We start from the raw sequence: 26,428 nt of genomic DNA, 5'->3' as shown, positions 1-26,428 counted from the left end.
ACTAGACTGTATCAGGCAGCCCATACAGAGAACTTTTTCCATTTGGTGGAGTCAGTTTTCCTGCTCTGTACCAGGATTTCTTGAACTTGTAGGGAGCAATCCTTTACCATGGTGCTTAACCAGCCAGCATTCAAGCAGTCAAGTGCAGATGGAGAATCTGACCTTGTGAGAAAAGGTCTAATTGGCCCAGCAGCCTGACTGGTGATTGCACAGACACCTGCAACAGGTCTGTCAGCCAGAACTGCCTCAGTCAATAGGGGCTCTGAATATGGCCCTGGTATAGTGTGTCTTTGCCAGTAGTCTTGGGGATTAGCGGAATTAGTGGGAAGGCAGTACGAGATCTTGATTCCATTGCAGAAGAAAAACATCCAGCAATGATCAAAGGATCATGCCCTTTCTGGAACAGAAGTTTGGACACTTGGTATTGTCTTTGGTGGTACACATCAGAATTGTCGCCCACTGATGGAAAGTCAACCTAGTGAGAGAATCCTGCATCAACCCTTGTGACTGGTAACGGACTGCTTGCTCAGGACGTTCATCAGATTGTTGACAACTCCCAGGAGGTGCAGAGCTCCCAGGGTTATGCTATACAGATAATACCATTTCCACGGTTTGTTCATTCCTTTGAAGAGAGGCAAAGAGCTGGCACCCCTTCCTTGTTCATGTAATGAAATGCCAATGTATTGTCTCTCGCTGCCTGCACTATGGAATGTCGTAAGACTGAGAGAAATGCTATACACATCAGTCCAATTGCTCTGAGTTCTACAACATTTATATGCAGCTCTGTGTCTTCTGCGGACTAGATTCCTTGTATCTGTAGATGGCCTAGATGAGCTCCCCAGCCTGTACCCAATATGTCAACTAATGCCATAGTTGGCAACAGGGTCACTTTGACCTGCATCTCTTTTTGGGCTTTGCTGGCATGCAGCCATCAGTCCAGCACTAAGAGGACATGAGGTAGTAGTAGGACTTTCCTGCTCATCAGGTACTTGGCCTAAGAGTAAACTTACCTGAGCCAGAACTGTAGAGGCCTCAGATGAATTCTGACAAGCAGCATCAGGTACATTCACAGGGACACATAGCCTAATAATGCATGACAAATCTGTATCATCATAGCTAGTTGTGATTTCACTGTGTTCAGTGATAACTGGAAAAAGAAGAATCTGTCTTCTGGCAGATTAACCCTTGCTGTCATGGAATCTATCCTGGCCCGTATAAACTATCATCTGTGATGGGATAAAAAACAAACAATTTCTTGTAATTCACCAGGAGGTCCAGCTCCGCAAACTGGGGAAGGGCACAACTGAGTCTGGTCAGAGCTTCCTAACAGGATCTGCCTCTGAACAGCGAGTCATCTAGTCATAGCTGCCCTTGTAGGTGTGCCACCATCGTGGCAACACATTTTGTAGAGTCTTGGTGCTGGGAAGAACCAAAAAGGCAAGACTTTGTACTTGCAGTGCTTGGGCTCTACTGTAAACCTCAGGTACTTCTGTGGCCCAGGTGGATTTCTGTGTGGAAGTACGTGTCCTAAAAGTCGAGAGCCTGTCCTATGGATCCTAGATGAAGCAATAAGGCCACTTTTTTGTAACAGGCTCTTGTGAGGGGTCCATGAAGATGGACAGGGAAGGAGAGTGGGTAGGGGGCAAGGAAAAGAATTACATGGGGCACGCCCAGCACTCATTTGCTGGTATAATTCCTGACCACACCAGATGGAAGTGGGTGAGGTGGTTTCTCAAGGTCAGCTCTGGGATGGTCTTGATGTGGTTCTCAACAGCCCCATCAAACCTGCTGCATGACAGAGGAAGATGACGTGTGCTCCTGGAGCTACAGGCCTGCTTTCTGAATGCGTATCTGGTTGGTACCTGGTAATGGGCGAGTGCTCTTTGACTTTGCAGGGTCTGATGTTGGAAGAGCTTTGATATGGTGGTGGGATGTAGATCCCTGGGGACCTCAGCACTGTCCTTGAAGCCTTGAGGGAGTGGGAGTGCCTCAGCCATCTGGTTGCTGAACAGGTGCCCGTAACCAGGAAGCCTGTGCATTGTGATTGCCATAGTCATGGATCTAGCAACCATACCAGGACTTGTCCATTGCTACTTGTAGTGCTGTCTTTTGCTACCATCTGGACCTCTCATGGTTTCTCTGAGCTCTTCTCTGCATTCCTGTGGGAGACAAAATAGGAAGAGGGTGGAAGAATCACACTCTTTCCCTCCTAAAAAAACTCCTTTCATGAACCAGGTCTTATAGTTCATGATACACGCCTGGAGGGAGGCAGATGAATGTGCCTTCTGACTAAAAAGGTCTAATTTCCTGGGGTCCTTATCTTTAGGAGTTCCTTAGTGGATCTGGTCTTTTCTCCTGAACTTCAGATACTACTAGCAATCCTGGTGCTGGATGCATATAAAAATGTTCAAAGCTCTTGAACAGTATGTGGCAATGCTTTTCTTCTTAGTTCCAGGCAGGGGAAAGAGAGACTGGGGCATGCCACAGTCCCTTTGGTGGGTCCAGTATGCCCTCATTATATCAGGAGGGCAATCCTTGATGGCACTGAGTAGCTAAAAATGTCAAACAACTTGTGTGTGTTCTCTTGGATCACTGTTATCTCAACAGCTGATGTTTCAGCTGTCCTTGAGAGCATGTCTTGGAAGGCTCTAAAGTCAACAATGGCTGGTGTCTGGGCTGAAGCAAGCACCTCCTTAGGAGAAAATGAAGACCCCTTTGGTGGGGAGGACAGTTGGAGAATCTCTCAAGCTGCCTTGACTTGTTCATGAAAGGCTTCCCCTAGTTCTGGTGAGGGGAGGGGCCACTGACCCAGTGGTGACTGAGAGGTCATCCTTTTCCCCTATACATGCAACAGGGGTCTGCTCCTGGACTGTGGATGGCTCCAGGAGGGCCAGTAAGGTCAAGGTGCAGATTATAAGGGTACTGGTCAGATTGTAGTTGACCCATCCACTGCCAGTCATGCATCAGTGCCTGTTAAGGAATGTTGCTGGAACTCCCTCTAAGATCCTTTTCTGAGAGTAAGAGACAGAGGAGTAAGTGGTTTGACCTAGGGGTGATGGCTGGGCTGCTGTCAACACAGTCAAGGGTGGCCACAAGGGAGTAGTCAGTTAGCAGGGATAAGAGTAATCGCAAGAGATCTAATGAACAGACAAAAGTAAGGGTCAGACTCAGGCTGAGTTTGGAGACTGGAGATCAGAAAGCTAGGGGATGTCTGGAGTTGCAGCAGGCCAGAGGTCTGTGTGGTTGCCTAAACAACTTCCTGGGGCACCCTCTAGGGTTAAATAGTGAGCACGGACCAATCAAAAAGCTGCAGGTTATTGCTGCTCTGGACCCAGTGGGCAGTTCTTCCTACAGCACCTAATCTCCACAAAGCTCCTTGGATGGGGCTCTGGATGGCTCCCTGGTGATGATGTAGAACTGCAGCCCTGACTCTACAGACCTGGGTTCTAGTCCTACAGATCCTTATACTGATCTGATGGAAGAGGGTTCCCTACCTGAAGTAGGAGAGAAGGAATGGGCTGGTGTCAAACAGATAGCTAAGGGTTAATGTCTCTTTCACCTGAAGCACCTGACCAGAGGACCAATCAGGAAACCGGATTTTTTCAACTTTGGGTGGAGGGAATTTTGTGTCTGAGTCTTTTGTCTGTCTGCCTGCTTTCTCTGAGCTTTGGAAAAGAAGTTTCTGCTGTCTAATCTTCTGTTTCTAAGTGTAAGGACAAAGAGATCAGATAGTAAGTTATATGGTTTCTTTTCTTTGGTATTTGCATGAATATAAGTGCTGGAGTGCTTTGATTTGTATTCTTTTTGAATAAGGCTGTTTATTCATATTCTTTTAAGCAATCGACCCTGTATTTTGTCACCTTAATACAGAGAGACCATTTGTATATATTTTTTCTTTCTTTTTATATAAAGCTTTCTTTTTGAGACCTGTTGGAGTTTTCTTTTCTGGGAAATTTCAGGGAAATTGAGTCTGTACTCACCAGGGAATTGGTGGGAGGAAGAAATCAGGGGGAGATCTGTGTGTGTTGGATTTGCTAGCCTGATTTTGCATTCCCTCTGGGTGAAGAGGAAAGTGCTTTTGTTTCAGGACTGGAAACGGAGAGGGGGAGTCACTCTGTTTGGATTCACAGAGCTTGTGTCTGTGTATCTCTCCAGGAGCACCTGGAGGGGGGAAGGGAAAAAGGATTATTTCCCTTTGTTGTGAGACTCAAGGGATTTGGGTCTTGGGGTCCCCAGGGAAGGTTTTTCAGGGGGACCAGAGTGCCCCAAAACACTCTAATTTTTTGGGTGGTGGCAGCAAGTACCAGGTCCAAGCTGGTAACTAAGCTTGGAGGTTTTCATGCTAACCCCCATATTTTGGACGCTAAGGTCCAAATCTGGGACTAGAGTATGACATGGTGTGCAGCGGTTACGGGATAGACAGAATCCAGAAGCCAGTAGAAATATTTTATTTTTCTTTTCTCTGCTAGGGGCTTTTTAGCAGAGAGAAACAGTTTGGTTTTAAAAGGGAACCAGAGAGAATTTTTTTTTCTGCTCTCTCTGGCAGTTTGTGGCTTGCATATTAAGCAAGAAGCCATTAAGGAGCTGTTACAGGTCTTTTGTCATGCAATAGCCCTCCCATTAGGAGGCAAGTACCAGCACTATATCATGCAAATAAAGTGGTTTTTCTAGTTTACGCTAGAGGGAGAAAGGAAACAAACAAACAAACATTGTTGCTAGGCAGACCCCAGGAGGCAACAGAGCCTGCAGTTCAGAAGATAAACACCGGAGGGCACCCCAACACAAGAAAACAGGAACCATGACTTCTAAGGCAAAAATTGAAGCCGAAGAACAAGTCAGAGAAGCTGAACACAGGCGACAACTGGAAATAAAACAAACAGAGATGGAAATAAGAGAGAGAGAAAGAGAGGCAGCCTACCAAAGAGAACAGGCAGCCAAAGAGGTGGCCCACAGAAGGAAGCAAGAAGAAGAAGAGGCGGCCCACCGCCGAGACATGGAAAAACACCAAAAAGAGAATGAAGAGAAGGAAAAACAGAGAAAACATGAACTGGACTTGGCAAAAGCTGGGCTGCATGTGCCAGCCAACCCTAACAACCCGGCGCCAATTATTGCTCCACAGCACAGGAAATTTCCCACCTACAAGGCAGGTGATGACACCGAGGCCTTCTTGGAAAATTTTGAAAGAGCCTGTCTTGGGTACAGCATCCCCGAAGACCAGTACATGGTAGAATTGAGGTCACAGCTCAGTGGACCTTTAGCAGAGGTGGCAGCTGAAATGCCTAAGCAGCAAATGAATGACTATAAACTTTTTCAAACCAAGGCCAGATACAGAATGGGGATAACCCCCGATCATGCCCGTCGGCGCTTCAGAACCCAAAAGTGGAAACCAGATGTGTCATTTCCCAAACACGCCTACTACGTTGCAAAAAGCTATGAGGCCTGGATAACAGGACACAACGTTCAAACCTTGGAAGAACTGCACCTCCTCATACAAATGGAGCAGTTCTTGGATGGTGTTCCTGAAGACATCACATGGTACATACAAGATGGAAAACCCAAAGATCTCGCTGAGGCGGGGGAGATTGGATCCAAATGGATGGAAGTGGCAGAAAGCAAGAAAGCTACTGTCAAGGGGAACGAATACCCCAGGGGGCACACCGACCATAAACCCTACAACCGAGGACAACCAAGGACCCCACATACCACCCAAGTAAAGCCACAGACACCCTACTCTTCCACCTCACCAGTCTCCAGTAACTCACCTCGGCCCAGTGACCCATCAGATGGAAGATGCTTTAAGTGTAATGAACTGGGACATATCAAGGCCAACTGTCCAAAGAACACCATGTGAGTGCAATTCATTACACCACCATCACACCAAAGATCCCCAGGCCCGGATGCCTCTCAAATACCCTTGGAGCGAAGGGAAAATTTGAGAGTGGGTGGAAAGAAGGTTACTGCATGGAGAGACACAGGGGCACAAGTGTCAGCTATCCACCAATCCTTCGTTGACCCCAAATTCATCAATCCAAAGGCCACAGTTACAATTTACCCCTTCAAGTCACAAGCTGTAGACTTGCCTACAGCTCAACTGCCTGTCCAGTACAAAGGCTGGTCAGGAATGTGGACTTTTGCAGTCTATGACAATTATCCTATCCCCATGCTACTGGGAGAAGACTTGGCCAACCAGGTGAAGCGGGCCAAGCGAGTGGGAATGGTTACACGTAGCCAAACCAGGCAAGCTTCCAGACCTATTCCTGTTCCTGAGCCGTCCACAGAGGCCCCGTCTGTGTTAACAGAGACCCAGACAGAGGTAGTGGATCCAGATTCCATGCCAACCACTGAAACAGCCACAGCACCTCCAGTCCCAGGCCCGGAACTGGAACAGCAACCAGCACCAGCAATTGCAACCCCATCTTCAAACTCAACGCCAGAGGGCGCCAGCGAGCCAAAACTGGCAGAAGCAACAGACAGCCATACCCAAAAGGCTCAGCCAGAGCCTGAAATAACCTCAGGTGCACCAGCGGAGAGCGGTACACCAGCAACGGAAACAACCCCATCACCTACATCGCTTCCAGAGGGACCAAGCCCAAGTCCACAGTCTGAGGAAAAACTGGTGACCCCAGCCTCAAGGGAACAGTTCCAGACTGAGCAGGAAGCAGATGACAGCCTTCAGAAAGCTTGGGCGGCGGCACGGAGCACCCCACCGCCTCTCAGCTCTTCTAATCGATCCCGGTTTGTTATAGACCAAGGACTTTTATACAAGGAAATTCTTTCTGGTGGACATCGGGAAGAATGGCAGCCGCAAAAACAGTTGGTGGTTCCAACTAAGTACCGGGGGAAGCTCTTAAGCTTAGCCCATGATCATCCCAGTGGCCATGCTGGGGTGAACAGAACCAAAGACAGGTTGGGGAAGTCCTTCCACTGGGAGGGGATGGGCAAGGACGTTGCCAAGTATGTCCGGTCTTGTGAGGTGTGCCAAAGAGTGGGAAAGCCTCAAGACCAGGTCAAGGCCCCTCTCCAGCCACTCGCCATAATTGAGGTCCCATTTCAGCGAGTAGCTGTGGATATTCTGGGTCCTTTCCCAAAAAAGACACCCAGAGGAAAGCAGTACGTACTGACTTTAGTGGACTTTGCTACCCGATGGCCAGAAGCAGTCACTCTAGGCAACACCAGGGCTAACAATGTGTGCCTGGCCCTAACAGACATCTGGCCCTAACAGACATCTTTGCCAGGGTAGGTTGGCCCTCCGACATCCTTACAGATTCAGGGTCTAATTTCCTGGCAGGGACCATGGAAAACCTGTGAGAAACTCATGGGGTGAATCACTTGGTTGCCACCCCGTACCACCATCAAACCAATGGCCTGGTGGAAAGGTTCAATGGAACTTTGGGGGCCATGATACGAAAATTCATCAACGAATTCTCCAATTATTGGGACCTAGTGTTGCAGCAGTTGCTGTTTGCCTACAGGGCTGTACCACATCCCAGTTTAGGGTTTTCACCGTTTGAACTTGTGTATGGTCACGAGGTTAAGGGGCCATTACAGTTGGTGAAGCAGCAATGGGAGGGGTTTACGCCTTCTCCAGGAACTAACATTCTGGACTTTGTAAGCAACCTACAAAGCACCCTCCGACACTCTTTAGCCCTTGCTAGAGAGAACCTAAAGGATGCTCAAGAAGAGCAAAAGGCCTGGTATGACAGACATGCCAGAGAACGTTCCTTCAAGGTAGGAGACCAGGTTATGGTCTTGAAGGCGCAACAGGCCCATAAGATGGAAGCATCATGGGAAGGGCCATTCACGGTCCAAGAGCGCCTGGGAACTGTAAACTACCTCATAGCATTTCCCAATTCCTCACTAAAGCCTAAAGTGTACCATGTTAATTCTCTCAAGCCTTTCTATTCCAGAGACTTACAGGTTTGTCAGTTTACAGTCCAGGGAGATGAGGCTGAGTGGCCTGACGATGTCTACTACGACGGGAAAAAAGACGGTGGCGTGGAAGAGGTGAACCTCTCAACCACCCTGGAACGTCTGCAGTGGCAACAAATCAAGGAGCTGTGCACTAGCTTCGCCCCATTGTTCTCAGCCACCCCAGGACGGACTGAACGGGCATACCTCTCCATTGATACAGGTAATGCTCACCCAATCAGAACCCCACCCTACCGGGTGTCTCCTCATGCCCAAGCTGCTATAGAACGGGAGATCCAGAACATGCTACAGATGGGTATAATCCGCTCTGTGAACAGCAGTACCACTGGGGGTATGTCTGGTGCTGGGGCCTCCAGTGCTGGTGTCTGTCCCAAGTGCAGAGGTGATGGCAGTTCCTTTAAGGTGCATCTTGGTACCAGAAAGGTTTGTTGATTGGCATGGATTTCAGTACTGGTGTGAGTCTCAGTGTCAAAATTTGTAAAAGTACAGCTGTCTCCTGTGCTGTCTTCATAGTCTGTACCTTGCTCCCAGCCCTCAATGTCATGGAGGGGTTAGATTTGTCTTTGGAAGAATGTTTCAAATCCTCTTTTCGGGATAAAACTGCTGGATGCTACAAGCTGCACTTGGAATCCATGCCAGTCTGTTGGTACAGGGTGTCTCTGTCCTGGAGTTGGTGCTAAAGCATTGAGCAGTAAGGCCATCTATGCCAGTGCTATGCCTGGTCTTGGAGATCTTGGGGCTGATACCAGAGGACTTGGCACAGTTTTTGATGACTTCTTCCTACCGTGATGGAAACCAGGGGTATGTGGTTAGTGGAGCAGTTTCTGGGGATAGCCTCCACAACTCCAGCTTGGTGGAGCTGTCATCTCCAGGATTGGCTGCATCATTCATGGATCGATCAAAGAGATGTAACTCTTCATGTTCACATATTGGATGAGGAGGAACAGCAGAATGAGCACTTGTTGCAGATGTGCCCTTCCCCAAGGCAGAAATGGAATCTGTTGTGCTGATCAGTTAAGGACATGAGACCGTCGCACAATGGACAGGGTTTTAACCTATAGCATGGGTGAAGTGCCTCACTGTGCTGTGCAGGTTGTGTGCAAGGGAGCTTTAAGGCAGGTTTCCCCCTATACTTTCCCCTTTTTTCAATGTCCAAGTCAAAGTTAATAACGAGAAAGTGAAGAGGAATTCCTTCACAGAATAAAAGTAATCTGAAGTGAGTTTGAAGCTCAAGAAAGAGTAATGAGTCAGACACTCATTAAGGTCAGTGTCTCTGCCATGGATGGCAAGAGGGAACTCAGATAGGGCTGTGGTCTCTTTTCCTTTTATGCCCTTGCACACGGCACACACAGGGCCTAACAGACATTACTATTCAGAAAAAGATTGAACTGCATGCATGACGTACATGCACACCTGTAGTGGGATCCATAATGACACATACCTAAAGAAGAGCTGAGCACTGTCATCCTTGTAGTCCTAGAGGAGAGCTTCCCTCCTGGACTCTCACACGTCACTCAGGAGGCCCCAAGCATCCACGGCCTTGCCTATATAAGGACATTTCTTACCTGCTCTTCAGCACTGGTGCTACCAGCTGGGTGAGCTCTTGTGCAGGCAATTTTACCACTTTGTCCTCTGATCCTGTACAACCCTACTCCAGCCCGAGCAGCCTAACTCACCAAAGAGAGCACAGACCCTGGTCGCAGCACGCATGGATCACAAGAAAGCAGGCTCCAGGCTCTCTGCCCTTGGGCACAGAATGCATACCCTGTGGGTGATTTCAGGGGAGCACCTTCCCAGTACACAGAACATCTGGAGAAAGGTTCCAGGGACTGGGATGGAGGCACTTACGGAGCTCCCCAACCTGCAGGATTTCACACAGCATCTTGGTGAGCTCAATGGCGCTGCGCCCGAACGGGCACTCATGCTTGTCCTCCCGACTGCTGTTTTCCAGGACAATCTAGAGAGAGAGCGAGAGCGAGAGAGCACATGCATGACACAGCACAAACCAGGGTGATGATGTTTGCAGGAGGTACCCTTCTCTCCATACCCTTATGTAGGTGTCCTGATGGAATTTGGCCAAGTAGAGCATGTTGTCCAAAGCCAGCATCCCTGGGGGAGTCTGGGTAAAGTCCATGGCTGGATTGATGTGATTCTGTGAGAAGAGTGTAGGAAAAACCCAAACACATTAGTCCCAGGGAATCCTGAAAGAAGCCTCCCTGAATCTGCCCATGCAGGGGGGTCCCTAACCCTCTCAGAACACTTCCCCGGAAATGAGCAATCCACCCAGGGAACACTTGAATGGCCACCTATCTAAATTGTCTCTGGAAATGTTTTTTGTTGCTCCTGTGGAGATAAACGTGACTCGCACACAAGTATCTGTGCCCTCTGAGAAGATCCTTGCGCATCATGCCAAGAGACCTGAGCCTAATCACTGGTTTTAACTGAGCAGTGAGTTCACAAGGATACGAACAGGGAGCCCTGTCTCTGCAAAGTTCCTCTCTCAGGAGATGTCTTAGGCTCCGATACAGAAATGGGGTGTGATCTTTTCACTTCGTGGCCTCCTTCTGTTCTCCCCTCCCCGACAGAGAACTCTTAAGCTGCCTCTAGCAAACTGTGGCATCAGCAATCCCTCCGGATACATACAGTGAATCCCAGCATCTTGTAGTCCTTTGTGTACATGGCTTTGCGTTTCTCTGTCCCGCCCCCAGGTACGGTGTTGCCATCGGACTCTGCATCAAAAGCGATTCTTCTCAGCTCAAATATGATGTCTCTTTGTGCCTGAGGGACAGAAGGCAAGGAGATTGCAGTGCATCAGTAATCACACAGGCAATATTTCTACACAACACCATACAGTCCTGTCTCTCTCCAGAGTTCATGTTATGGGCATGGACCAAGTGCCAGGAATCAAACTGGCACTTTTTACAGTGACACCCATTGGGAACTCCAACTTTTAACATTCCCTGCAGCTGAGGTGGAGCTAAGGAAGCCAGTCATGAATCAATTCCCCTCTTTCAGCACCTCCTGTCCCTTATAATTGTACCCAGCCTGCTGACCCTGGGAGTTCTCCTACAGTGTACTCACTGCAGCCCTAACAATGACCTGATCATTGGGATCCATCTTGGTCATCATCCGCTCTTCCAGGAGGTTAAAGGTCAGGACCTGCAGCACGTACAGCTGATGCGCCATTTCTGTTTTGATTGGGCGGTTTCCTCTGATCACATGCTGCAATATCAAGGGTGGGGACAAGAGTGAACAGTAAGAAAAACTACTGAGTGCTGCTTGTTCTAGGCACAAGTCAGGCTGCCCATGCCCGTGTTTGTGAAGATCCAGTACCTGACAGGACCTGCCCTAATGCGAGGAGGAAATGCTGCAAACTCTCTTCTCTCTCTTGGAAGAGTGGTTGCAATTCCACTCTGAACAGACTCATATTCCTGGAGGTGCCCTTAGGCAGCAAGATTTAAACTCAGCATAAGCAAGGTTTCCAATTAGTAATGACTGAGAAGCTCTCTGTCATTTGTCACATACTCACATTCAGGATTATAGACCTCAGGTGCTTCTGGGCAAACGCATTAGCCATTTCCTGTTGGGGATTCAGAGATAAAAGGAATATGAGAGAAAAACAAAAACAGAACCCACCTCTTGCAGAAAGGAGAGAAAAGGTGAGCGACAGATCAGTGACAGCCCATACCATGTAGGACAGATAACTCATTACAGACAATCACCATGGGACAATTCCTCCACCCCACCCGTGTCTCTTTAGAGCGCTGGTCAACCTGAGATCTAAGGGCCCAATTCATTATCGCTCTACGGCTCCTTTGGACTGGCATACCACCAGTGCAAGAGGATGTGTGGAGGTCCGGAGGCAGGAGGAAGCTTGGCCCTAGATGTCTCCTGCTGGCCAAGCCTGTTGGAGTTACAGCTGCATGGAGTGTTACTTGGGCTGCCCTAGCCTGCGTTGCTGACCAAGACTGTCCCAGCTACCCGTGAACTGGGGACGTGTACTCTGACCAGTGCAGGAATGTATTTGTCTGCAGAAGTCTTACTGCAATCAGGTAAACAGCCCAGCCAGCATGTTCCGAGCTGACACAAGATTTCCCCGTTTCAACAGCTTATCACTTTCTCAGAACTCTTCCTCTGGAGCTCACATTTCCCTTGTCTCAGCCTCAAAGGTGATTTTTAAGTGGCAGTTTGAGGACAAAACAATGAGCTGATTTTGAGTTACACAAATAGAAAGGAAATAAGTTTCATGCGTGAAGTTTTCAGTTGCTATTTTTGCTCCAGTGGCTTTGTTTCCTAGTGACTCCCTCGGCCTGTACCTCAGTCTGAGGAGCAAAGGCTCTCTAACAGTGCTCTTTCAAATTTAGCAAAGAAGAAGTGAGACATGTTTAAATATCACACATGCTGAGGAGGTGCCTCATCCCAACAGACAGACACGTGAGTCTACTGCAAACCTGTGTGTCTGGGACCAACATGGCCAGCTGACCAGACATCATGCATATATCAACTAACCTGCCATCTCTCCACAGGTCTAGATGACATACTGGTTAAAATACCAGCAACCTGTTTACAGTAGCAGGTGGAGCTGTGCCAGAGCTAATATAATGGTAGGAGCTTTTCAGAAATTTGCTATTGGGGCAAGGTCTTTGGATGGGCCTATGATAATAGGAGGCGTACCTATCAGGCCACTTGCCATCTGGAATGGATTCAGCGGAACAGTCCATTTCAGAACCCCTGCACATTGTGAACACTGGTGAACATAGGCTGGGCAAGCCCAGAATTGGATTTGAATATGAAATCATACTTAAATAAATTACACCAGTGCAACCTACCCCTCCTGATCTCCCTTGCACTGTCCCAATTCCCCAAGCCAATCCTGCTAGTTCCAGGCCACACAGGAAGTATGGCAAAATGTACATTTCAGCCTGCTCCTAGGGTCTTAGTTTTTACTCTTTTGGCTCTATATTGCTGGAGACAGAAACCACTAGGAAGAGCAGAGTGACACTCTGGCTGATAGCCAAACCACCTAGAGCTGTGAGCTCAGCAGGACTCACACACTAACTATAGTCAAAATGAGTCAGTAATTGGATAGGAGACGTCTGAACATCCAGCTGCTGCAGGAAGTGGTTCAAAAGAGGATACACTGTCCCTTGAATTAGCACGGTTTCTTATTATTTATAATTTCTATTATAATGTCCTTAGAGATTTGTGCCCTACAAACACAAAATAAAGGGACTCCCTGCCCCAGAGACCTTACAGGTTGTACATCTGATGAGACAACAGATGGATAAAGCAGGTAAATGGTTGGAAAGAAAGGAGACAGTGAAACAATCCTGATTAGCATAGCAAGTAGAAATGTGAGCACACACACACTGCCTAACCACTGTCAAGTGACTGATATTGTCCCTAATGCTCCAGCATAGTCCTGGGGACACTGTGCTGCAGGGAATGGTGAGGGTGACTCTGCAGGGGGCGCTTTCCTCTCCAAGTCAGTGTTGTCCCTAGTGCCCCAAGATGGTACTGGGGCTCTGTGGGGTTGGAGGTGCTCTTTTGGATTATTACTGTAGTGCTGAGAGCCCTAGTTGTGGACCAGGACCCCAACATATAAGGTGGTATACAAAAGATGCAAGGAAAATTTAAGTGGTCGTTAAAGATAAGAACATAAGATCCCTTGGAAATGTTATGAGTTGGGTATTAGCCTTGGTATCTTGGCCAAACTTCTAGTCACAATTACGTTCTTCCTCCCTGAATTACCTGTGAACTTTCCATTTGAGATGGTAAGCCCACCCATTGTCTGTCTTAGAATATTACATCATGTTTGCTAAGTGCTGTTAAAAGCATCAACAGAGCCACCTCAGAGGTGGCTGCATTTTTAGCAAGAATAAAGTGCTCTCTGCTGCTACAAATGTCTGCAAAACGCTTTGAGAACCTACCAAATGGAAGTCACTAAATCATACTCTAAACTGCATGCATGGGAGGCCGGTTTGTAGAAATTTTGGTGGTGCCTGGAACCCGTCCTGCCCAAACTGTGCCCCCCCAAAACTCAGCCCCCAACCTGCCCAAGGCTCTGGGAGGGAGTTTGGGTGGGGAAGGATGTCTGGGGTGCAGGGTGCAGGATCTGGGAGGGAGTTTGGGGAGGGAGGGGGTGTAGGGGTGGGGCTGGGGAAGAGAGGTTTGGGGTGTGAGAGGGGGCTCAGGGCTATGGCAGGGGGTGGGGGGTGAGGGCAGTGGGGTTCATGATGCAGGAGGGGGCTCAGGGTTGGGGCAGACGGTGTGGGGGGATGAGGGATCTGGCTGGGGATGAGGGGTTTGGGAGCGGCTCAGAGCAAGGGTAGGGTTGTAGGGGATGAGGGCTCTGTCTGGGGCTACGAATGAGAGGTTTGGGGCATGGGAAGGGGCTATGGCAGAAGGTTGGGGTGTGGGGTGAGGGCTGTGGCTGGGGATGAGGGGTTCATGATGCAGGAGGGGGCTCAGGGTTGGGGCAGATGGTTAGGGTTCAGGGGGATGTGGGCTCGGGTTGGGGATGAGGGGTTTAGGGTGTGGGAGGGGCTCAAGGCAAGAGTAGGAGTGTGGGGGGGTGAAGGCTCTGGCTGGGGATGGGGGGCTTGGGGTGTTGGAGAGGCTTAGGGCTGGGGCAGAGGGTTAGGGTGTGTGAGGGGATGAAAGCTCTGGCTGGGGGTATGGGCTCTGGGGTGGGGCAGGGCTGGGGATGAGTTTGGGGTGGAAGCCAGCTGCTCTGGGACAGGGGCCAGAAAGGACACCCCCCCCAGCCCTTTCCCTGCCGGCAGCAGCGAGCTCTGGGGGAGGAACCCCCCTTTCGCACCCCCCCCAGCAGCACACTGTCACTGCATGTGCTCGTAGGGCCCCTCTCAGGTCCAAGAATCTCCCTCACCTCCCCCGTGGTGGGTACCAGGGGGTTCTGCGTGTGCCTCCTCCCCTGCTGTTGCCCCTGACTGTAGCCTCACTGGGGGTCAGGGATGGGGCTGCCTTCTTGCCCAGCATGGAGCAGGAGCAGTGACCGTGGGCAGGGGGAGGGGGAACGGGACGGGGGGCTGTGCTGCTGGAGGGCTCCACCGGAAAAGGAAAGGATCGTCTCAGGGCTCGTCCAGACTAGGGGGGGAATCGATCTTAGATACGCAACTTCAGCAACGTGAATAACATAGCTGAAGTCGAATATCTAAGATCGGATTACTCACCCGTCCAGACGGCGCGGGATCGATGTCCGCGGCTCTCTGTGTCAATTCCGGAACTCCCTTCGGGTTGATGGAGTTCCGGAATCAATATAAGCGCGCTCGGGGATCGATATATCGCGTCTAGATTAGACGCGATATATCAATCCCCAAGCAATCGATTTTAACCCGCCGATACGGCGGGTAGTCTGGACGTACCCTCAGAGTCAGTCTGCCCTACAGTCGATATGGGGTGCACTAGGACCCTGCGGCAGCAGTTGCTGCAGGGAGGCAAGCTGCACAGAAGAGGCAGGGATGCTCTGCTCCCTCCAGAGCCCCGGGACATGCATGGGGCCAGCAAGGGGTGGGGGGTGGGGGACACTCAGGGGCAGTGCGGGGGCAGCAGAGGGGGCCAGAGGGAGATCTATCCCCAAACATTGGTGGAGCTGGGTCCCTGGGCTCTGAATATTGCTGGTGCCTGGGCACCACGTGGGTATGGAACTCACCGCCCGTGACTGCATGGGCAGCGGGACACAAGCAACAATCCTGAGGCAGACAGCTGGAGGTTGAAGTGTATTCTTAGGGCACAACTGCTCAAGGGATGGCCCCAGATCAGGCATGACATACACTACAACCTGAGAGCATCAGCATTGAGTACTGTGAATGTTCCCCTTCACCTCTGCTATCATAAGGTTTTGTCTACATAGCAAGTTTTCTAGGGCTTGGCTACACGTGTGAGTTACAGCGCAATAAAGCAGCCCCGGGTGCCCTAGCTCACTCCCCGTCCACACTGGCAAGGCATGTAGAGCACTCTGATTCTGCGGCTACAGCGCTGCTGGTTCTCCACCTCAGCGAGAGGAATAATGTTTGCTGCGCCTTGACTACAACACACAGGCGTCAGTGTGAACAAGGTGTTGCATTATTGCGCTCTGACCGGCATCTGGAAATGTCCCATAGACTCATAGACTCTAGGACTGGAAGGGACCTCAAGAGGTCATCGAGTCCAGTTCCCTGCCCTCATGGCAGGACCAAATACTGTCTAGACCATCCCTGATAGACATTTATCTAACCTACTCTTAAATATCTCCAGCGATGGAGATTCCACGACTTCCCTAGGCAATCTATTCCAGTGTTTAACTACCCTGACAGTTAGGAACTTTTTCCTAATGTCCAACCTAAATCTCCCTTGCTGCAGTTTAGGCCCATAATCCCCTTAAGTCAAGTGGCCACTCTTGTCACTGTTTTGAACTCCTGTAGGAATGCGGAAATGCCCTTTCAAAGCTCCATTTCTGACAGCTGGCATGCAAGCCATTAGTGTGGAATGCTGTGTGTGAGAGAGAGAGGTGGGGGAGAGCGGGAGGTCTGCAGCTGTCTGAACTTACAAGCCAGCATGCTGACATGCTCTCAGCCCCCCCAAAACCCACTCTCTCTCCCCCCACATAACACAACACACTCCCTGTCACGCTCCCTCCTCCCTCTACCATTTGAAAAGCACGTTGCAGTCACTTGCATGCTGGGATAGCTGCCCATAATGCACCGCTCCCAGTGCTTCTGCAAGTGCCCCAAATGTGGCCACGCCAGGGCGCAAGCAGCTGTCAATGTGCACAGACTGCAGCGCTTTCCCTGCTGCGCTCTCCGAAGGCAGGTTTAACTCACAGCGCTCTACATCTGCAAGTGTAGCCACAACTCTAGCCTATTTTAAAATCAATCAGAGCTGTAGCACAGACTCAGTTTTAGGCAGTTGAAAGTGGCTTGGACTGTTTTTACTAAACTGGTTCTGGTTTTAAAATTGATTTAGCTGAACGGGTTTTAAAAGTTTCCCCAGTGCAAACAACCCCTTTATGGACCATCGTTATAAATATCCTCTATGCCAACTAAAGTCAAGCAGACCCTCCCTATGGTTCCTCCAGCACCATCCCCCGGACCACCCCTCACCTCCAATCCCCATGCAGCACCTCTGGCACTAGGACAGACAGCTGGAGGCTAACTACCTAGGATGCCTACAGCTCAGCAGGCATCTGACCCTCCCCCAGGGCTGGAGTTACTTACAGTGACAGGCAGGTCTAGCGGGTTAAGGAGCTTGTCCTGCTGGCAGAAAGCAAAAGGCACAAAGAAAAGCAGATAAAGGAGTTAGCTCAGAGCCCAAAGCACGGGCACAAACAGGGCACTGGAGGAGGAAGAGCTAACAGAGCAAAGCTTCACAACACAGACGTATGCACACCCCACATCTAACTAAGATCTTGGGGCGCCTCAAGCAGAGCAGAGATCTTACTTTTCTTATGCATGTCATGGGGACACGCCCATGGGACTCAGATTGTGTGCATATGCTGGACAGTCCCATGGGGCTCCTAACTTCCCCACCCCGTGCTGCACTCCCACGTGGCATTTCCACAGGACTCAGTTTCTCCAAAGGGTGTCCATGCTCTACACACAACTGCTCTATGCTTCTCCCTCCAGCAACACCCCATTTTCCTGTTGGACATGCCCCACACCAGCAGCTTTCTGCTCCAGTCAATCTCTCTATTGGAATCGCCGCATTCCCCCCAGGCTGAACCACTGCAAGAGAGTCCCACAGCAATAGAAAGAGCTTGGCTGAGTCTGGGCCCCCTTCTGCTTAGACAGAGAGACTTCTCAGATGTTGCAGGTGCCAAACAAGCAGTCAGCCATTAATCAGGCCTGGGGCTTTGGCTACAGAAAGGAGGTCACAGACCTGTCTCTTGTCCTCAGGCGCCTTCAGGAAGAGGGCATTGATCAGGGCAATGGCATACGTCTGAATCTCCTGGTTTGAGCTGCAGGGACAGAGACACACGGAGAACTGGAGATGAAAGAAGCAGCTAGTGTTTGCAGAACAGGCTGTCACTTCACCCCATCTATTCCAGGATATCTGGAGGCAGGATCTGCGCTGGTGCAGCTCCTCAGGACAGTACCCAACTATTTTTACCACCACATCATCTAGCTTTGCTCAGAGCGCCACTAAACTGACAGATAGAAACTGCTCTAGTCAGAGGAAAATACACTATGACATGCTCCCACTATGACATGCTTTGGTCTACACTATTTCTTCTGGCTCACATGACAGGGACACTGTATCAAGAGTTTACAAACCATTCTCAAGCCCAACAACCTTTGGCCTCAGTCTCTGAAGAAACTCAAACTGCAGCAACTGCCAGAAGCAGTATCCACATTCTGAACAATGCAGCTCATGTTACTCAGGTGCCAGAGCCTCAACCTCTGGGCTATGGGAGCTGGGGGTTGTAAAATTACAGGCCCTGACTCATTAGCCTAGACTTTTCATGAGGAGGACAAGGAGGCTCCATGGCAAAGGCTGAACAAGGGGAGAGGTTGTGATGGGTCACTCAGGTCGGGGGAGGAGCTGGAGGGGGCATGGTAGCCAGTCCCATGTGTGGCACAGAGTTGAACACACAAAAATAAAAAGAGTGAAGACATGAAGCAAAACGAGACAGGAGCAGCAGCTGGCTCCCTGGTGGGAAGTGAATAAAAATCATGATTAAAAAGTTTTAGATTTTTAAAAATGTAATTAAAAAATTAAAAATGAGATATTTTATTTACGTTATTAGTTCTTTACTTTCTCCTCATTTTATAGTCTTACATTATTAATAATGATGTTTTGTACTTGTTTATATAATTAGTATCCTAACAGTTTGTGGCATTTCAGGTTTATTTAAGAGGTTTTTTCTCTTAAGAAGCTTCAGCCCTGAAATGAAGCATCTCTGATCTTTGCTAGTATATTTTGTTGAGAACATAAAACACTCAAACATGAACTCAATAAAGCAAATAGTCAGTGCTATATCTGCAACTAGAGCTCAGCGAAATATTTAGAGCAAACAGTTTATTTCCTGAAAAATGCAGTGGCGATGCCCTCCTTACAAAACTTTTAGCAGCCAGTGACTGGGCACTTACCTGGGATGTGGGCAACTGTGATAGAATACACCGCTGGGTTCACACCCTACACACTATTGTAATAATGTTTGTACATGGCATGCCTCTTGAGGCATTTAAAAACTCATAATTTGCTTATCAATATCATGGCAAAATGCACATAGTGGTGCAATATGTGAAATTATAAACAAAAGCTGAGATCTTGACTACAAGTATGCAGGGCCGGCTTTAGGCCGATTCGCCCGATTCCCAGGAATCGGGCCCCGCACTTTAGACACTTTTTTTTTTTTAAACTTACCCGGGTCCCTGGCTGCGATCTGCTCAGGGGTCTTCCGTGGTCCTGCTCCCTTGAGCGAAGGGCAGGAGGGAGCACGGCAAGCCCCGCTCTCCCGGCTGGAGCCCTGGCCGGAGGGCGGCAAGCCGCGCTCTCCCGGCTGGAGCCCCGGCCGGAGCGCAGCAAGCCCCGAGGCCCCGCTCTCCTGGCTGGAGCCCCGGCCGGAGCACGGCAAGCCCCGTAGTCCTGCTCTCGCGGCTGGAGCTCCGGGCCTTTAAATAGCGTCCAGAGCCCTGGAGTAGTGAGGGGCTCCGGGGGCTATTTAAAGGGTCAGGGCTCCAGCTGCCTGCCTCTGCCACCCCAGTCCTTTAAATAGCCGCCAGAGCCTGGCCACCCCCATGCATTCCCCAGCGCTCCGGTGGCTATTTAAAAGGTCCAGGGCGGGGTAGAAGCTGGGGAGCCCCGGGCCCTTTAAATAGCCCCAAAGCCCTGGGATAGCAGGGAGCTTGGGGGCTATTTAAAGGGCTGGGGCTCCAGCTGCCTCTGCTGCACCCCCTGCCCTTCCCACATCAGCCCTGCTCCCCCTGCCTGCAGCCAGCTCTGCACGCCGTGCCCACAGCCAGTCCCCTGTCAAACCCCCTGCCGTGTCTCCAGTCAATCCCTGCCACACACCCGTGGCCCTGCCCAAAGCGAGCCAGCCCCACACACACTGCTGCCCGCACCAGCCCTGCACACCTTGCCCTGTCTCCAGCCAACCCCTGCTGCACCCCCCTGCCTGAAGCTAGCCAGTCTCACACTCCTCTGTCTCCAGCCCTGCCAACCCCTGCTGCATCCCCCCGTGGCCCTGCCTGAAGCCAGCCCGACCCACACACCCCCTATCTCCAACCAGCCCCGCACCCCTTACCCTGCCTCCAGCCAGACCCATGTCCACTTGTGCCCTGCAGTTCCCACAGCAGTAACCCTGCACACCTGCTTCAATGAGGGGGGCAGGGAGCAGCTGGGACCCACAGTCATTAATAACCAATCAACAGCATATATGATGCAATGTACATAATATATAATTTTAGTATTTATATAGTTATGGAAAGTAAATAATACATGAAAGAAATGAAAGGCTTTTTTTTCCAACTTTTTTTTTTTAAGTCATCCCTGCCAGGGCCCCGCCGAAAATGTTCGAATTTGGGCCCCGCACTTCCTAAAGCCGGCCCTGCAAGTATGTTTCCCAGAGAAGTCTGGGAAATAACCAACCAATTCCTCAGAGACAAAGGGCAAACTGATACCTCAGCCAGGTGTAAACAAGGCTGATGGACCATTACCTGCTAAGCGGCCATACTTTGACAGGAAAGGAGGCAGGGGCAAAAAAAATCTACATCTTTGCAAAGAAACCGCATGAGTTTCCTTCCACACAGACTGCCTGTCACCTTGCTCCCAGCTGGAAATGCTTCTCAAAGGGGGACAGAACTATAAAAGAAGGGAAAGACACCCCAAGGTATCCCCCCAACCCATGCCCATCAATTCACTACGATGGAACAAAGGAAGCAGCCATTAGATTGCAGGAGGGCTCCTGACCTAAGAAGTTTGGTCAGTAAAACTGCTGAGAACATGTGGTGAGAAAAATGTGGCTTTAAATTTAACATTGTTTGTTAAGTTAGGCTATGTCTTCACTAGCACTTTTGTCGGTCAGGGATGTGGAAAAAAACAAAAACAACAAAACCCCACACCCCTGACTGACATAAGTTACAACAGAAGTGCTGGTGTGCACAGTACTAGGTCAGCAGGAGATCGTCTCCCACCACCATAGCACTTGTTGGAGGTGGTTTAATTGCGCTGACAGGAGAGCTCTCTCCCAGCCGCATAGAGAGGCTACATGGGAGACCTCACAGCAGCAGCGGTACAGCTGTGCCATAAGGTCTGTAGTGTAGACATAGTCTTAAGCACCAGTAAGTGTTTCATCCTTATTTTTCTTGTAACCGTTTCTTGCTTTTATGCCTCATTGCTTGTACTCACTTAATATCTCTCTCTTTGTAGTTAATAAATTTGTCTTAAAGGATTAACAAACTTAATATTTCTGGACTGTGTGCAAGGGCGCTGGACAGTGCACAACATACAGAGCATTGCCAGCAGATTGAAGGATGTGATCATTCCCCTCTATTCGGCATTGGTGAGGCCTCATCTGGAGTACTGTGTCCAGTTTTGGGCCCCACACTACAAGGACATGGAAAAATTGGAACGAGTCCAGTGCAGGGCAACAAAAATGATTAGGGGGCTGGAGCACATGACTTATGAGGAGAGGCTGAGGGAACTGGGATTATTTAGTCTGCAAAAGAGAAGAATGAGGGGGGATTTGATAGCTGCTTTCAACTACCTGAAAGGGGGTTCCAAAGAGGATGGATCTAGACTGTTCTCAGTGGTAGCTGATGACAGAACAAGGAGTAATGGTCTCAAGTTGCAGTGGGGGAGGTTTAGGTTGGATGTTGGGAAAAACTTTTTCACTAGGAGGGTGGTGAAGCACTGGAATGGGTTACCTAGGGAGGTGGCAGACTCTCCTTCCTTAGAGGTTTTTAAGGTCAGGCTTGACAAAGCCTGGGATGATTTAGTTGGGGATTGGTCTTGCTTTGAGCCGGGGGTTGGACTAGATGACCTCCTGAGGTCCCTTCCAACCCTGATATTCTATGATTCCATAATTTCTGGGGCAAAGTACTAGACCAGGAGTATATCAGAGTCACCCTGCAGTATAACCAAGGCTGGTGAAAGCCAGGTGATGAGCATGCTGCAGTTACAGAGACACATCTGGGAGTGGCCTGCATGCTGGTGGCTGCTTGTGAGCAGTCTAGGTTGGAGACTATAACAGCAAGACATTGTAAGGCACCCCAGGTTACAGGGAAGGGAGTCACACAGCTCCTCAATGGTCTAACTTATACCCAGGCATGTCACAGTGACCAAGGTTCAATTCCCCATTGTGTGTGATGTGGAGAAGAGATTTGAACTTGGATCTCCCACATGACAGGAGAACACCCTAGCCACTGGACTAGGGGATAGTCTGAGGTGCGTGGGAGGGTCTCCCTCTCTCCTATTGAAGCTATTCTACTATGTATAAACAGTTATTGGAGTATGGACTTGAACTTGGTCTCTTGCATCCTAGATTAATGCCCTGACCATCCGGTTATGCAGTCATCTGCAGTTTTCCGACAGCCAGGGCACTCATGGTCAGGGCATATTTGAGTTTGTGATGTTCTCACAACAAAATATACCAACAAAGATCAGAGATGCTTCATTTCAGGGCTGAAGCTTTTTAAGAGAAAAAACCTCAAATGCCACAAACTAATTATACAAACAAGTAAAAAACCTCATCATTAATGTAAGACTATAAAATTCATTCCCTGCTCCAAAAACTATTTTCTTATTGCTACACAATGGAATAGCTTCAACAGGAAAGGCTGAGAGAGACCCAGACTAGAATATCCCAGAGCCCAGTGGCTAGGGTGCTTTCCTGCAATGTTCAAATTTCAGGTAGAGGAAGGAACTGAACCTGGGACTCCCGCATCCAAGCTATGTGCCCCAAACACTGAGTCAAGAGTTAGAAAGGAATGCACTGTCACCTCCACATCCCCTTAAAAATACCCCAAATAAAATATTTTTGTTCAAAAGACTTTTTTAGTTCAACCTGAAACTGATTTTTTCAATTTGCCAATTTTTTTTCACAATTTTTGGATTTGACTGGACTCAAACCTGGTATTTTTACATTTTTCAGAACTGCAAATAAGTTATTCACCCAGCTCTATTGGAAACAGGCACCACCTTCCAATTTGTCAAATATCCACAAATAAAAGCTCAAGGGCTTTAACTAGGCAATACTCCTCCCTCAGGGTTTGCAGTGGCTGGACATCTTCTGGATGAAGTGATCCAAGAGGAGCTGAAATGTCTTTAGATGTAATGTGCACAATGCATCTATTGTGTATGCTATAGTCACTCCTGAGGGAGAAGCTGCTTACTTGTGTGACAGGCACAATAGCTCCAGTCATCCACATGTATCTGAATATTTGACTGATCACTAATAATACAGTCAGAGGTGAAAGAAAATATGATGCCATGTGATTAGCTTTGTGACAACAAATGTAGTCAGTATGGTTAAGTTAAGCAGATCTTTGCAAGAAAAATCACAGTAACACGCATTCTAGAATTATTCTCAAAAGTTTTGAGACGAAAGATGCCAAAACATATTAGCAGCTGTGGTCCCAATACTGCATGCAATGCACATGGGCAGACCCCAGCACATGCATGGACCCCCCACTGACTCTCATGGTGCTCAGCGCACGTGGATTCAGCTGCAGGAGTAGGTTTAATGGGATTAAACAATTTTGCAACAACCACCTTGCAGCTGCCAATCACAAAACAAGAAGGTAGCTGTGCATTTGTCAGACGTTAAGTTGATTGTCCTCAAGCAATTCTGAAAGCACAGAGGGCATCCTCAGGGAATGCAAATATTAGGACTCCTTGGTAACTGGCCTGTGATTTTTGATCATGCATTGTAATTAAAGTTGAATGTGTTACATTATGAAATATTCATGTTAATATCAATGTTTGTGAGTTTGTATATACAACGTTCACAAGTTTTAACTTTGTTAATGTACTGAAGTACTAAACAACTTTTCATTGGTAACACTGAAGTAATTTTGCTTTACAGCGCCAAAGATTTTGTGCCATTTGGATTTATAGAAGAAAACCTTTGATTAACAATACAGTTTTAGGCCCCAATCCTGCCAACTATTCTGCACATGCATATTAATAACATGATTAATCCCACTGAAATCAGTGAGACTATTCACATGAGGGAAATTACTCATGTCCTCAAGTATTTCCAGGACTAGTGCCATAATTTTCCAATTTCTTGTTCTTTGCCTTTAGCAGATTTCTAAAATTCAGATAAGACACCCTACCAGTCATGCTATTTAAAACAGCACTGTTATGAATTTTAATATAAAATAATCTAAAAAAGTTTTACAAATCTCAGTTTAGTTTTAGATCTCTCCACTCTGGATTCTTGGATACTCACAGCTGGAGGTGAGAGATGAGCTGCCCCACAGTTATCTCCTCCGCTATCTTCTGATACAGAGTCTGGCTGTTCAGCACCATGCTCTCTAGGATGGCTAGGGATCGCTGAAGAATAGAGACATCCACCAGGGGCTGACTCACGTATCCTGCAATCTAAAACCAGAGAAACCAGCACCTCAGCAGATGCCCACCACAGAGGTGATGTGACAAACCAGATACCAAAGTGCTTTGACGCAGGCTGGCAGAGAAGGCAGGCCTCAGAACACCAGAAGGAAGTGTAGCAACTACATCATGCTCTTAAAATCAGCACCACCTCACCTTGCATCCAGCTGCCTGCAAGAGGCACACTGTTCCTGGAAGCTGCATGAGAGCAGGAGAAACCCGCTCAGTATGGAGCATGTGACATGCACCACAATCCCAGAAGGTCCAGCTGCTGCAACTGTGAGGACACTACCCCAACTCTCAGAGGCCGTGGCCTGGGCATCTCCTGCTTTTATGGAGTAAGATGGTCTATAACCTTCCTTAGCATAAGTCTGTCTCATTCATGCCTCATGTTGTACCTGCCACACAGAGATAAGAGATTCTGACATCTCTACAATCCTTATTGGCAGCATGCTGTAGGATTTTGTATCAAGAACCAATAACTACATTGTAGAAGCTGGAGATCTAAGCACCTAGAGAAGCATAGGAGCAGTTTGAGATTGTGGGAGACACATATAAGCTGGTTGTTTCTGCTAGGATAGTGAACAGTAACACAATTAATGTTGACTTTTAAAATGGGCTGGCTACAGCTATAATTCACATTCTGGTAAGTCAAGTGGAAAAGGATAATTAGGTGGCCTTCAGATTCTATTTTGGCCCAACTGCCAAATGCCCCAAAAACTAACTGCAATTTTTTTTAAGTACCTCAGAAGCAGGAAGCCTGCCAAACAATCAGTGGGACACTGTAAAAGCAGCAAAGAATCCTGTGGCACCTTATAGACTAACAGACGTTTTGGAGCATGAGCTTTCGTGGGTGAATACCCACTTCCTCAGATGGGACACTGGATGATCCAGGTGCTAAAGGAGCACTCAAGACAGACAAGACCATTGTGGAGAAGCTAAATTAATTCTTTGAATCAATCTTCACTGCAGAGAATTTGGAAGGAGATTCCCACACCTGAGACATGCTTTTTAGGTGACAAATCTGAGGAACTGTCCCAGATTGATGTGTCAGTACAGGAAGTTTTGGAACAAATTGATAAATTAAACAATAATAAATCACCAGGATAAGATGGTATTCACCAAGAGCTCTGATGAAACTTAAATACGAAATTATTTACTCCTAGGGGAATTCTGCGCCACTGCAAATGCAGAATTTAACAGAAATTGGTTTTTTGTCCATAATTTCTTTTCCCCCACAAAAGCAGCAAAGAGTTCTCTGGCACCTTATAGACTAACGAACGTACCGGAGCATGAACTTTCATGGGTGAACACCCACTTCATGCATCCACTTTTACAGATCCAGACTAACATGGCTACCCCTCTGATACGTTCCCCTACAGAAATGGGCTGCAATACTGCTGGTTACCACTAGGGGCTGCTGGAGCCCGCAAAGCCCAGCTCTCACACACAAGAGCCTGGGGAGGAGGGAGGGCAAGAGGCAGGGGACAGAAGCTAGAGGGTTCCTGCCTAGCAGCTGCAGTTCTCCACATGAGGGAAGGAGACAGCAGGAAACTCCACATAAGCCTGGGACCCAGCAGCAGGCTGTTTCTCCCTCTGGATCCCTGACTGGTAGGGGGGCTGTGTTGGGGGGTGCCCACGGCTGGGATCAAAGGGGGGGGCACATGTCTGGGCTGGGGGTGGCCACAGCTGGGTTCTGGGGGGGAAAGGGGTTCAGGTTTATTGGCTGGGGGCCCCCCCCCATGGCTGGACTCAGGGGGACAAGTTGTAGGTGTTTGGCCACCCCGGCTGGGCTCGGGCGGGAGGCGCAAAGAAATACGAACTGGGTTGTCATAGGGGTTTCTTTAATTCTCTACTCCTGGGGGAATTTTTGTGTGTCTGTATTGTTACAGACATACTTGCTGACAGGTATTTTGAAATAAATTACCAAAATAATTGAAACTGG

The 26,428-nt window shown here is 48.8% G+C and overlaps 1 protein-coding gene and 1 long non-coding RNA gene across 8 annotated transcripts in view; one reads left to right on the top strand and one right to left on the bottom strand.

The window, feature by feature from the left end:
• ELMO2 (engulfment and cell motility 2) overlaps positions 1–26,428 on the bottom strand; it is a 63,378-nt gene that overhangs the window by 8,940 nt on the left and 28,010 nt on the right. For 4 of the 7 annotated variants that reach the window (XM_030532859.1, XM_030532857.1, XM_030532858.1 and 1 more), the window contains exons 8-15: positions 24,323–24,474; positions 17,806–17,884; positions 17,145–17,180; positions 11,459–11,509; positions 11,029–11,151; positions 10,573–10,707; positions 9,977–10,081; positions 9,778–9,886 (exon numbers count right to left, since the gene is read on the bottom strand). In XM_030532859.1, the coding sequence (XP_030388719.1) occupies positions 9,778–9,886; positions 9,977–10,081; positions 10,573–10,707; positions 11,029–11,151; positions 11,459–11,509; positions 17,145–17,180; positions 17,806–17,884; positions 24,323–24,474 (790 nt within the window). Of the gene's footprint in view, positions 1–9,693; positions 9,758–9,777; positions 9,887–9,976; positions 10,082–10,572; positions 10,708–11,028; positions 11,152–11,458; positions 11,510–17,144; positions 17,181–17,805; positions 17,885–24,322; positions 24,475–26,428 lie in introns of those variants that run through there. The other 3 variants (XM_030532862.1, XM_030532863.1, XM_030532864.1) reach the window with 3 other exon arrangements.
• LOC115634883 lies at positions 6,303–25,705 on the top strand. Its single transcript, XR_003996467.1, has 3 exons — positions 6,303–6,313; positions 23,198–23,204; positions 25,538–25,705. It is a non-coding gene; the product is annotated as an uncharacterized LOC115634883 (long non-coding RNA).

This window comes from Gopherus evgoodei, chromosome 14, assembly GCF_007399415.2.
Source record: "Gopherus evgoodei ecotype Sinaloan lineage chromosome 14, rGopEvg1_v1.p, whole genome shotgun sequence".
NCBI lineage: Eukaryota > Metazoa > Chordata > Testudines > Testudinidae > Gopherus > Gopherus evgoodei.
This window is presented reverse-complemented; position numbering and strand designations above follow the sequence as displayed.